The sequence below is a fragment of the Mandrillus leucophaeus genome, unplaced genomic scaffold (assembly GCF_000951045.1).
Source record: "Mandrillus leucophaeus isolate KB7577 unplaced genomic scaffold, Mleu.le_1.0 Scaffold393, whole genome shotgun sequence".
Classification (NCBI taxonomy): Eukaryota; Metazoa; Chordata; class Mammalia; order Primates; family Cercopithecidae; genus Mandrillus; species Mandrillus leucophaeus.
The window spans coordinates 1,132,474-1,144,982 of NW_012104176.1; the positions used below are offsets into that span (position 1 = coordinate 1,132,474).

General features: G+C 38.7%; 1 protein-coding gene across 2 annotated transcripts in view; it reads left to right on the forward strand.

Annotated features, from left to right (window-relative positions):
- Window positions 1–12,509, forward strand: part of PPARGC1A (peroxisome proliferator-activated receptor gamma, coactivator 1 alpha) — a 711,903-nt gene that overhangs the window by 605,840 nt on the left and 93,554 nt on the right. For both annotated transcript variants that reach the window (XM_011991302.1, XM_011991303.1), the window contains one exon: window positions 2,680–2,859. In XM_011991302.1, coding sequence (XP_011846692.1) covers window positions 2,680–2,859 — 180 coding nt within the window. The remainder of the gene's footprint in view (window positions 1–2,679; window positions 2,860–12,509) is intronic.

Below are 12,509 nucleotides of genomic sequence, written 5' to 3' on the forward strand. Positions count from 1 at the left end.
CTTTTGTGTTTAGTGACTGCTTTATCCTCTTAAATCTTGTTATAAAATTGAGGCTACAGTTGTGAAATAGCTGTCATAGTTGCAAAGAGGCAGTAGAATGTGTCTGTGTCATTGCAATAAAGCACACCTGTTACAGATGTATAGGGAAACAGTAAATATCAGCATGTCAGATGAGGACAGTTACAGGGCTTGGACTGTTAAGTCTGGCATCGTCCAAAAGCCAAATATAAATTAATAACAGGAACACTTGCTACCACTAATGTGTTTTAGATTAGCAGGATAATGCCACATTCAGAAGCACAGATTTTATTAGCATGTCAACATCGGCAAGAGCACATGCACTTTTCTCAACCATAACATAAAAGCAAAATGAGAGAGAGAGAGACAGACAGAGAGAGCAAGAGAGAGCAAGTGAGAGGAAGGAAAGGAATATGTAAATGACAAGATAGCACCAATATAACAAATTGACCTGGCCTGTTCCATGGTTTTCAAAAGTTATTTCAAAGTACATATTTATGGAAGGTTAAAGGGTTTTGAACAAGTCATGCCAAAGAGGGCAGTTAAAGAGAGGGATAACAAAAAGTTGTCCACAAATCAGTATGCCACTTTAGCCTTCCAAAACATGGTTTGTTCCTAAGTTTCACAACAGGAACTTAAGCCGTATGTGGAAAGCCTATATTTTCTTGACTATTTTTAATTTTGTGTTCCTATCTTTGTTGTTCATGTTTTTTAAAAGACTATGCCCCATAACATCCTAGTGTATCTAGCACCATTGAAAAAGTTCTCCCCCTATCTCTGAATTGGTGACATTGAGGAAAAGTTAAGATAGTGTGTTTGGGCTTGGAGGATCAGCTGTATGGGCAAGAATGGAGTCTGGAAAGTGTTACACCCACAACCAAATATGAGCATTATGCCAGAATGAGATCTCTTCAGCCCAGCCTCCACTTACTTATATGCCTTGTCAAGTATACTGAGCTGTAAGTTTGGGCTAACTCAGATAATAAAAGGAAAGACCAATAAAATGATAAGGAAAGAGTTTTGATGGCGAGGACGGCCCTTTCTTTGCATTCCTTTGTGCCTGCTGCCAGGGATCTCACTGGGGCCCAGTGGTCTTAGAAAAGGATGGCAATGATTTTCAGTCTCCCCCCATCCTCCCCTTACCAACTGCTGACTCCATTACCCGGTACTTACTTCTCAGCATGCTGCTTTTGATCACGCTGCTGCATATGACCTGTGTAATGTGGCCTGCTAGGAATCCCTGCCAGGGATAACAGGGGTGCTTGAGAAAGAAAATCTGCATAAAACTTACTTCATTCAAAATGTAAATGTCAAGGTGCATCTTTCATTTTATGCCTAACTGCTGCCTGGATGTGAACAATTCCACAGCATCTCTCCCGACCTTGGAAGGCAGGGCCACGAGGGTGCTGCGTCAGTGTGTGCCTCCTGATTGAGACACCACTACTCACAGGTGGATAAAGTTCTTACTGTTCTGGCAATGCCAGACCCCTGTGATAGGAGTTCCTGCAGTGTTCTTCACTGTCTGCGGACTGACATTAGCAGTTAGGTAGCCAATTCAAGTTTAGGAGACCACCTTATTGGTAAGGGGAGTCCACCTGCCTCCAAAAGCCCCATGGTAAAACAGTTGAAAAGACTGTCTAGTTCATGTAAGGGGATGAAATACTTTGACAATCTAAAATAATCTTGGTGACGAGCAGCCCAGCCATGGTAGAAGATATTTTAAGCCTCTCAATATATAGAAATTATTTTGAAACTCTAAACAGAAATAGTTATTTTGAATTCACGTAAAGCACAGCTTAGATATGCATAAATAATGAACAAAATACACTGATGGTATGCTCTTGTGAGTTTTCTTTTCCGGGTACTAGGTGATGCCAACCATACACACACACATACATACGTGCGCACACACACACACACACACACACGCACCCCTTGCAAGTTACATACAAAAGCCATATAGAAAAAAAATTATGATTTTTGTCCTTCATCTTAAGGAACTTGCTTTTGCCTTTAAGAATGAAGTCCAGAAAGTCATGAAGAGTCAAATAAGAGTAAATGATTTAAATAAAAACAATTCAGGAGAATCACAGATGAGTCAAAGGACTTTGCATCATTAGTTGCTAAATGAATTATATGGATTATAATGCTTAAAAGGAGTGTAAATGGAGACAATTTTTCCTTGTGTAGTTCCTTTGTTCTTTTTCCATTTAGCAATAGTTTATTGAGTGTCTATTATGTGTGATCAACTTTCCAAGGTAAAATCAAGTTTGTCTTATGGTTAACCATAAGACAGTTTAAAACTTTGGAAGCAGTAACTATCAAACAGGTACCAAGGATTTTGTACAAAGAGGTACAAAAATTTCTAGTTGATTTCTAACTGGAAGAATCAGAGAAAGCGTCATGGAGCATGGTATTTACCATGTATTTGGAGGTAGAATTTTGGATGGAATAAAGCAGGAAAATTATCCTTCAGGAGCTAAGTGAGTAAAGATTTTAGGTGTTTTTCCTGGTGACTCAAGTGCCAGAAACTAGCTTTGGTAATGTCGTTGAATTAACTAGGCTTAATTCCTATCACATGCTATTGCAGTTTAATAAATTCCTGTGGTTAATGGAAGCTTTTTAAAAATTTTTTTATTTTTATTTTTCTGCCTCCTGCAGTGTGCTGCTCTGGTTGGTGAAGACCAGCCTCTTTGTCCAGATCTTCCCGAACTTGATCTTTCTGAACTAGATGTGAACGACTTGGATACAGACAGCTTTTTGGGTGGACTCAAGTGGTGCAGTGACCAATCAGAAATAATATCCAATCAGTACAACAATGAGCCTTCAAACATATTTGAGGTAAGGACATCCTTTGGAAAAATTAATTTTTCATTGACTTTGGCTTGGGCGAGACTAACATGGTAACAGGCCTGAACATATAATGGGTCCTTACTTTGCTATCATCAAAAGACTTTTCATCACAGTTACATACTTTCTAATTGATGGAAAAACAGTGTTTGGAAAACAAATGGTTTATTTTTATTTGTATTTTTTTAAAGATTGAAGGGACTAAGAATCAACAACTGTGAGTGAGTTAAACTATGTTGAAATACTAAAGGGTTGTGAAAGGTTAGTGACAAAGAAGAACAAAAGTCTAAACCTGTTTATTCCTGTCTATTTCCCACAGAAAGAATGAGCAATAAATGGTACCTCATATAAATTAATAAATAAGAAGGCCTTTCTTTTTAACCAAGGGGGTAGATGTCTACCTTTATTTGCTTTACTAATTAGGTGAGCTCTTTTGATTATTATTATTAATCATATTTTTGGTTCATATCTCTAATTTCTTTATATAATGGGAATTTCTAAACCTAACTAATCTACTGTATACTTATAAATCAGTCAAAATTCATTTACTTTTCAGTAGCGAGAATTACCTCCGTGACTCCGGACTCTTATTATAAGCCTACCCTATAATAAAGAATGTTAATCTATTCCTATTAAAGTGTTACTTTGAGAAAAGAAATTCTTTCCCACAAGATCAGTACTCATTTACTTGAAAATACATGACTTTTTATAGGAACAAACATTTAGTGAGTACTCTGGCAAGTGAATTAAATGAAGATTGACAAATCCACTGGTTTTCTTTATCACAACTGCCAGTGCCATCATCATCATCATCATTATCTAATGTTTTCTGAGCACCTAGTATGTGCTGGACTTTTCTTATTCACCCGCAAAGACATTTCTTATACTGCCGTGTTATTTGGTTGAAATCCGAGTCTTAAGAAAGCCAAGTTTAAAATATTAATTGAGTTTTTCTGGAACCCAGCATGCAATACATGCTGAATAAATGTTTGTTGAATCATGAGTGAATGATGAATATATTAATGTTGATAACAATAATAGTAATGACAATAATGGCCAACATTTTGGTATACTCATGCTTAATATATGTCATCTCACGTATCCTTGAAAACAACCTATTGTTAGGTCCTATTATTATCATTCCTGTTTTACATATGCAGACACTGAAATTCAGAGAGGTTATTTGATTTTCCCCAAATCACACAGCTGACAATAAAGACCTGGGATTTGAACCCCAAATTTATCGGACTTCAAAGTTTATATCCTTGATTAAAAATAGAGAACCCGTGAATTTGGGTGACAGCCATCCTTTACAAAGGCATATCAAGCTGCTTCTTTGCTCAATATATTTAAAAATAGAACAGAATCTTTCCTTTCAGTGTTGGTTGGCATGGAGGTACAGTTAGCTAGTGAGCTGAGACGGCTGTAGGTTCTGCCGACGGTTGAGATTTTGTAATACCTCTGGGGATTAAGTGGGTTTTAGAAGAATGCTTAAGGTAGTAGAGTTTGGACTGGGGAGACAGAACAAGGTGGAGGAAACACTGAAGGTTGTGGTTAGTTCTACTTTCCCAGGCTTCTCAGCCGGGTCTTAGAAAGTTCATGTGAGGACTTGGCCAGTTAGAACTGGTAAATTGAACATTCCTCACTCAGTACACTTGTCAGGTTACAGGCCCATTCTAAGTCATGCTGCATTAAATAAACAGTGCTTTAAAAAATGTCCATCTCCATAGACCTCTTATCTAAAAATCAGCTATTCCATATCAGATGAATGCCATGCATTTTGTAGAGGCTAGAGAATAACTTAGAGGTAGGGGGAGATGGCATAGGAGTCAATGCCTCTCTGGTGGGCTACTTTAAAAAAAATACAACGTTCTCCATAACCTTTATGTCCCTGTATTTTGTGTTGTGGTATTTGTGAGAGATACTTCACATTTATACCTTCAGGAGTCTTGGTTCAGCATCTAGTTAATTATCTACATATAGGTGCTTAACATATGCCATACCACCCTTTTTGTCTCCCTGTATCATATTCTACACTCATAAAATTATTTTCAGCACTCTAAAACAGAAAGTTCATGTAATTTAGTCTCTCATTAGGTCATTTTAAACCAATGATTCTCAACCAAAGGCAATTTTGGTCCCCACCCCACACCCCAATTCAGGGGACATTTGACAATGTCTGGGGGCATGTTTGGTTGTTACCACTGGGGACAAGGGGATGCTACGAGCGTTTACTGAGTAGAGACTAGAGTCAAGGGATGCTACTAAACATCCTACAGCATGTAGGACAGCTCCCACCACAAAAAATGATTCAGCCTCCAATGAAAAAAGCACTGAGGTTGAAAAACCCTGCTTTTAAATAAAGTCACAAACTTCCCCTTTATAAATTACTAATGATTAATTGGTCAGATTTCTGAAAGAAGACGTAGTAAGGTACTGGATATAAAGAATGAGAAGTCATATAATGGTATTGGGATGCCTGGGGCTCCAGGACTAATATGTCAGGTATTCTCTTAGTGTCAGAGGGCAAAAGTGACTGTTTAGGTAAGTTCCCATAACAGTGTTCTCTGATGTCATAAAGCCCATTCTTTATCTAGGCAAAGGGTAAGGTCATATGTGGCAACGCCGTTACCAACAGCAGCAGCTTCAGGAGCATTTGCCTGGCGTGAGGACGCCTCCACTCTTTGCCCTCTAGTGTTAGACTCAGGAATCTTTTCTATACTGCGAAAGGAAAGTGTGTTTTGAGCAGAGATGACATTCTAAAATTGAGTCTTCCCTGTGAAGAAGATTCGTATGAAACCAGGTAACTCTTTCATGGCCGCAGGTTTGTGTTGCTTCTACCCAAGCAGCATTTCAGGGAAGTGCCTTCCCAAGGCCAGCCACTCACAGTGGACTTTTCACCTGCACTCACCTTCTTTCAATTTGCAAAGTCCTGCCTCATCACATTCGAGAAGGCCTTGTACTTGAGCAAGTTAAACAGTCACGGGCTCTGCTGTCTCTGATCTGACAATAACAAGCATTATCTACTTTGGATTCCCAGAATAAAATCAGGCACTGAGTAGTTAAATGCTTTTCCCTGACTCAAGTAGCACGTCAATGACACCACTGGAAACTGGCCATCGGCTCTCTGAATTCTCATCATAGCAGAAAGTGGGATTTAGGGCTATATAGTAGAGTGGCAGAATCTTAAAATGTTGAGAGTATAGTCCCAGCTACTCGGGAGGCTGAGGCAGGAGAATGGCGTAAACCCGGGAGGCGGAGCTTGCAGTGAGCTGAGATCCGGCCACTGCACTCCAGCCTGGGCGACAGAGCGAGACTCCGTCAAAAAAAAAAAAAGTTGAGAGTAAATTATGTATCTCTTCTTTTTGTTTCTTCCGTATGTTTGAATCTAAGTTTAGTTTTTATTTAACATCACAAAATAATGTTAAAGAATGAAGCTGAATGTCACAATTTGAGAAAGATAATTCCGGGTGGTAGCAGAGGGGGTAGCAACATGCAGTGGCATATGTTGGTTGAGTAACTGGACACACAAACAATGATCTCTGCTTACGCAACCTGTGTTTGGATGTGTAAATGCAGGGGACCAGGTACGATTCAGAAGCCACTTTAAAAAACAAGGCAAAAGGCTTAGAGGTAACAGCTTCCAGTGAATCTGATCCATGTGTAAGGAAAACAGGATGCGTCCCTGGACCGGCTGGTAGCAAGATTTATGTTTCAGAATATTGCAACATAACTTCCTTCCGTCTGTTGCCTTTGTGCATTGTTTGAAGGAGGAGAATAAAGGACTACTTTTACAGCACAGCAGTGTGTAAAGATGGATGGCATGGGGTTAGTTTAAATAGCATATTGGCCTTTCTGGGTCACTGTGGGCAACCTTGTCCCTGGTTTATTTTAATACCTGCTTTAATGCCTCTGTGATACAACTGAATGGGCATCTTTCATTCATTCGTCTTTACTTCTGAATGAAGCTACTTGGGGTTCGTTAGAACGATGGCAAGTGAGAATGCAGTCGTCTCTAGGTCATTACTTGTAATACATTCTGAGGTCTGCCTTTGCTGATGGGGAGAGAAGGACTCTCACAGCTGTAGCCAGCATTCATGTTTGGTGGTTGCTGGAACTCTCAGGAAGCTTGAAACTGTGAACTTTGTAGCAGAAAAGGGTGAGTGGTGGTTTTGTATTTGTGTGTAAGTTATCCTGTTATATGCCACAAGGAAATGAATGTGGAAGTTTTCAAGACTACTTGATTATTCTAATGGAAATATAGATACTTTACATTTCTTCATTTGGCTTCACTTATATTCTAAATTTTGCAAAAATTGACATATATTATGTACCTATCAAAAAGTTAAAAATAACAAATATCAGCAGTTCAACAGACCATTGAGCATTTGGGGAGCAGGGAATCTGCCTGTCTTGTTCACCGACATTTTTCTAGATATTTTCTTAGAAAATGGCAGAAAGTAAGAACTCAATAAATACTTGTAGCATAATGAATGAGTCAATCTTCATGTGTTTATTGATGGAATGAACTGTGTTAGGTAATATGAAGATTATATACAAAGCACAAAAGAAGGCCTGTGTCCTAAAGTACTTTAAATCTAGTTTGGGAGGCAAAATGAACAAATGTAAAACAATTAAGAAATCATGCAAGACTGTGTATACAAATATACAAGTATATGCATGTGTTTTTATTTCTTAGCAACTGGAAAACAATGTAAGACTGTATATTCATGTATATGTATAACATGTATATGCACCTACATAGGATTTTATATATATTTGCAATTTGCAAACATTGCAAGCTCGTATATGCATATATGCATGCATATATATGTGTGTGTATGTAAGTGTATTTCTAGCTGAGGAGATAAACAGCAAGAATAAATTCACAAAGCCTTGTAAGAGAAGAAGAGCAAAGCGTTTTCATAGAGGGGATGTGGAGGTGAGGAGCTTGGTTTACTCAAAGTAAAATACATATTAATGGGAACACAGCAGTAGTGGGAGTAAGTTTGGATGTAAGGTAGGTACAAAATTCCGGTGGGTAGTGAGAACCCAGTGGGAAATCTTTAGAGTCTGTTTAGAACGTAGGATGTCATTGAAGATTTTTAGTAGATCAACATAATGGAAGTGGTATTTAAGAGTGATAATGCTGACAGTCGTAAGAGGTGTAGGCAAGTAGGAAATAAGGAAAATCAGACAGCAGGCCCTGCTGCATTCCAAACCCAATGTGATACAGGTACAGGGAAGGGACAAGGTGATAGCAGAGGGGGTGGCATTCAGGGAACAGATTCAAAGTACCTTGAAGGAAAATTCCATCAGCCCTGATAACTCTGAGTTAGGATAGAGAGAGAGGTGGTAAGGAATGCTAAACTCAAAGATATTCCAAAGAGAAGCAGAACTTCATGGATATCGTTCCTGGTTAAGTTTCTGCTCACCTTTAGGAGCTGAAGTACTTTCTTAGATTTGTGAGTCATTTTACAAAGGGGCTCTCTATCTTTCCACTGCCTCAGGGACAGAACATATTTAACCCAATCCGCAAATTTACGTGGTGTCTGCTTTTTTTCACTTGTCTCCTTGGAGGAAATTCTGCAGCCTTCCATGGTAATGAATTCCTGCTTCTGACTGTGCCTGTGGTCAGACAGACTTTTCTATGAATGGCAAACCTCTTGGAATTTTAACAAAACAAATAGACAAAAAAAAAAAGAATGCACGTATACACAACCCCACCTTAATTGAATCATTGGAAGAATAAATTCTTTTTTGTTATGTGGGAGGACTGAATTAATTTACAATAATCACTTTTATAAGATTTCTGGAATTTCCAATTTGCAATCAATAAATGTTTGTCATTTAAATTAAATTTACGGCCCACAGCCGGATTTTTGCCACACTTGGTAATGACACTTACAGAGAACATAGACTTCAAGTAAGAAAATAATAGCCATTTAAGTGGAGAGATAATTGGCTGTAACATAAGAACATTGAAGAATGTTGAAACTCATGGAGACTTATGGAGTATTTTAAAAATTTATGTTGTACTTATCTTTGCATTTGTAGTCTACCACAAAATTCCAAATTCTGGGTATAAATCAGTTAGATGTTCATCTTGGAGAGTCACAAATCAGGAAGCAACAATCTGACCCAGCCTGTGTGCTGCTTTATTTTCAGCCTCTCCTGTCGGCTTATCTTGCAGGGAGACTAAATAGTGCTGTTTGTTTGTGTGTGTGTGTGTGTGTGTGTGTGTGTGTGTGTGTGTGTTCATCTACACACCTCATTTAAGCACTGTTGTTTGAGACTTCTCGGCTTGATAACATCTGGCTTATCTTGGGAACATCTGGTTTATCACCCTATTTCCTCCCTGCCATTATGCTGACCACTGGAAAAATATGGCTCAGGAGTTCTGACCCACAGGGCTCTGTCTCCTGGCATCAACCCCTGCTAATAAATAGCAACTCACAGGATGCAGGTTACATGACCATCTTTCACTGGCACTAACTTTCCTGCTGGTGGCTTTTGTTAATGGAAGGTGTGGCTAGGAGAGATGAGATTGGCTGCTGGTTTTTTTTTTTTTTTTTTTTAATGGAAGTGGATTTGATTCTTAGCCATTTGCAGTTTGCAAAGTGAGAATGTGTATGTTTCATTAGGCACGATGATTTTAGAAAGTGCTATTTTGTATTTTGGGATGGTAGAAACCAATGATTTCATGTCAGATACTCTAGGCACTCCAGAAAGTAAACTGGGACATTTTATGGACTTATTGTAGGTTTTTCCAACCTCCTGGAGACTCAACTGGTTCATCAAAGTTACTCTGCGTGGATATCTTTGGGGCCAAAATAGTGGAGACCCAAATTCACAAGGAGGAAATCTTGGAGCAGAATCAGGAAAAAAGTGGCTCATTATTTCTTAGATTTACTTCAAAGATAATAGTGTAGGTGAAAGTAATCACAAGGTTCAGGGTGCTGCATTGGACAAACTATTTGTATAGTAACCGTGTGTCTGTGTAGAGACCTTATACACATGCTGTGTTTATTTGTCCATATACCACCATCACTACGCCAGGTCCTAGAAGCACAGCCCCGCAGATGACTCACCTCTGGATGAAATCAACACACAAAGCAGATAAAAAACTGAACATTAAAGACCACATTGTTAAAAGAGAGAGCCAAATTGTTCCTCCACCATTCCCTATCCCAGACTTCACATCTAACAAGGTTAATTTGTCCCTATAATTATGTGCCTATTCTTTGAGTAATGAAAAATTTTATTGTGGGTTTTATAAAATGAATTGCGTGTGATGTAAAACAATTTCGGTAAGAGCCACTTTTTTTCTTCTTCTTAACCTCTCAGGTTCCTTTTAACTTTTTTTTTTTTTTTTTTTTGGACAGAGTCTTGCTCTGTCACCCAGGCTGGAGTGCAGTGGCGCAATCTCGGCTCACTGCAAGCTCCGTCTCCTGGGTTCATGCCATTCTTCTGCCTCAGCCTCCCAAGTAGCTGGGACTACGGGTGTCTGCCACCACACCCAGCTAATTTTTTGTATTTTTAGTAGAGACAGGGTTTCACTGTGTTTAGCCAGGATGGTCTCGATCTCCTGACCTCATGATTCGCCCACCTTGGCCTCCCAAAGTGCTGGGATTACAGGCGTGAGCCACTGCGCCCAGCCTCCTTTTAACTTTTAAGACTGTGTGCTCTGAGGTATGTTTAAAAGCAAGGCAGGATCCTATGCTTTAGTGTAGCTAGAATGAGAGCAGGAAAACGGGGAGAGAGATCCACAATGAAATACATACTCTTATTCTTGGCGATGGCAGAGTTGTTTGAAGCTAAATGACTTCTTACCCATTAAGCCATTTGTCCCAAAGTGATGATAGAAGATACTTTTGTGCCTTTTCTTTTCCAGAATGATAGACTGATTTGCACAGTTTCAGATTCTAAACACTAATATTTAGTAGACTTGTCCATCTCCATTACTACTGCAAGTTATTCATTCAAGGTTTGCAGCCAGATGGATTAATGAATTACCAGATCTTGCATAAAATGACTTAGCCTGACTTAAACAACTACTTTTTTTTTTTTTCCTTTTTTTTGTGGGGGTGGGGAGCAGTCTTACAATGGGTGTTAATGGGCTGTAGGGAGAGTGAGCCCCCACTGAGTTTTTTTAAACTAGCTTTTTTAAAGCTTCACTGCACTTTTTCATTCTTTTCTGAACTTGTGCTCAGAAGCCGTCAGTTCAAGGAGGAGCAATCAGGCTGGTAGAGCAGAGAGGAGGAAGGAGACTCAGTGGTCAAATCCCTGGTGGCCTATGCCCTTCCCTGTGCCAAATCAGCGTGATTTATCAGAGCCTTCTCTTCAGCGCAGAGTTGAGAGTGAGTTCCAGGGTCCTCCCCACACAATATGCATAGCTGGAGCTCTGAACTTTGAAGGAAAGCCTCAGAGCTATTTGCAAAGTGCTGGTGCTTAGTGAATACTAAATTACATTTAGGAAATAGTCTACTGCTACCAGTTATACTTCATTTTTATTCTTGACACAGACACCTAAATCAGAGAACAGTAACATTTCAGAGATTATGGAAGCAGTTTGGGTATGTTCCAACACTATAATAGGATCAGAATTTTAAGGCCTTTTGTATTATTACCAATAGTCACTTAGTTTCTACTGCAGTGTACTTTGTAGGGAATTACAGCTTTTACTAAAAAGATTAAAATGCTATTATGCAAATGATTGCAGTATGTTATTATGTTTACAAATTAACATCCATGGCTCAACACACAAATTAACTAACTATTCTATCTGTGTTATTAGGGATTTAATAAAGTAACTGTTAATAAAAATGGGTAGCTTGGAACTTTAGTAGAAAACAATTGTGATTTAACGCATGGAACTTGAGCATTGTGTTTAATGTTCTAGGTGACATAATGGTAAAATAAAGTTGAAAAAAGCACATAGAAAAACCAAAACTGTGTGAACAGCAGAGCTGTTTGCCTGAGAGGCTGATGAACGTGAACTAAATAGCTTCAGGCTACCATGTACAGTGGGCAGCATAGCAATAAATCTAAGCAAAGCACGCAAAACATCTTCTATTAATAAATAGTTCATTGAAATGATAATTACCCTCCATTACGTGTTTGATATGTTCCATACACACAGAGAATACTGACATTATTCTAAAATGGATCTCAGAGTAAATTTTGCTGTGGCGAATGGGATTTAGCTGAAGAATATCACTGGGTGATAAAAGAGGAGAAGGCTGGGTTCAGACTGAGATGGCTTTACAAACAGGCTGCAAATTGCTATTCCTGGCTGTTCATAAGAGATCATAAAAGCAAGGAGATAAGAGCCGCCAAGGTTCCTGAGAAATGAATGTATGTGATTATGTTATCTCGTAGGTTGGATTTACTAGACAGACCGACAACACCTTCACTTTAGCCCAACAGGAAAAGTAGAAAGAGATACAGATTTTGGATAGCAAACTTTGTTAGAATAGGAAATTCCAAAACACTGTAATTCAAATGTTTCCAAAGAGAGCCAGGATTCCAGTCATTGACTTCTGTGCTGGATCTCAAAAAAAAAAAAAAAAAAAAAAAACAAAAAAAAAAAGTTAGGGATATGACATAATATTAAGCAAATAAATGAAAAAGAAACAAAA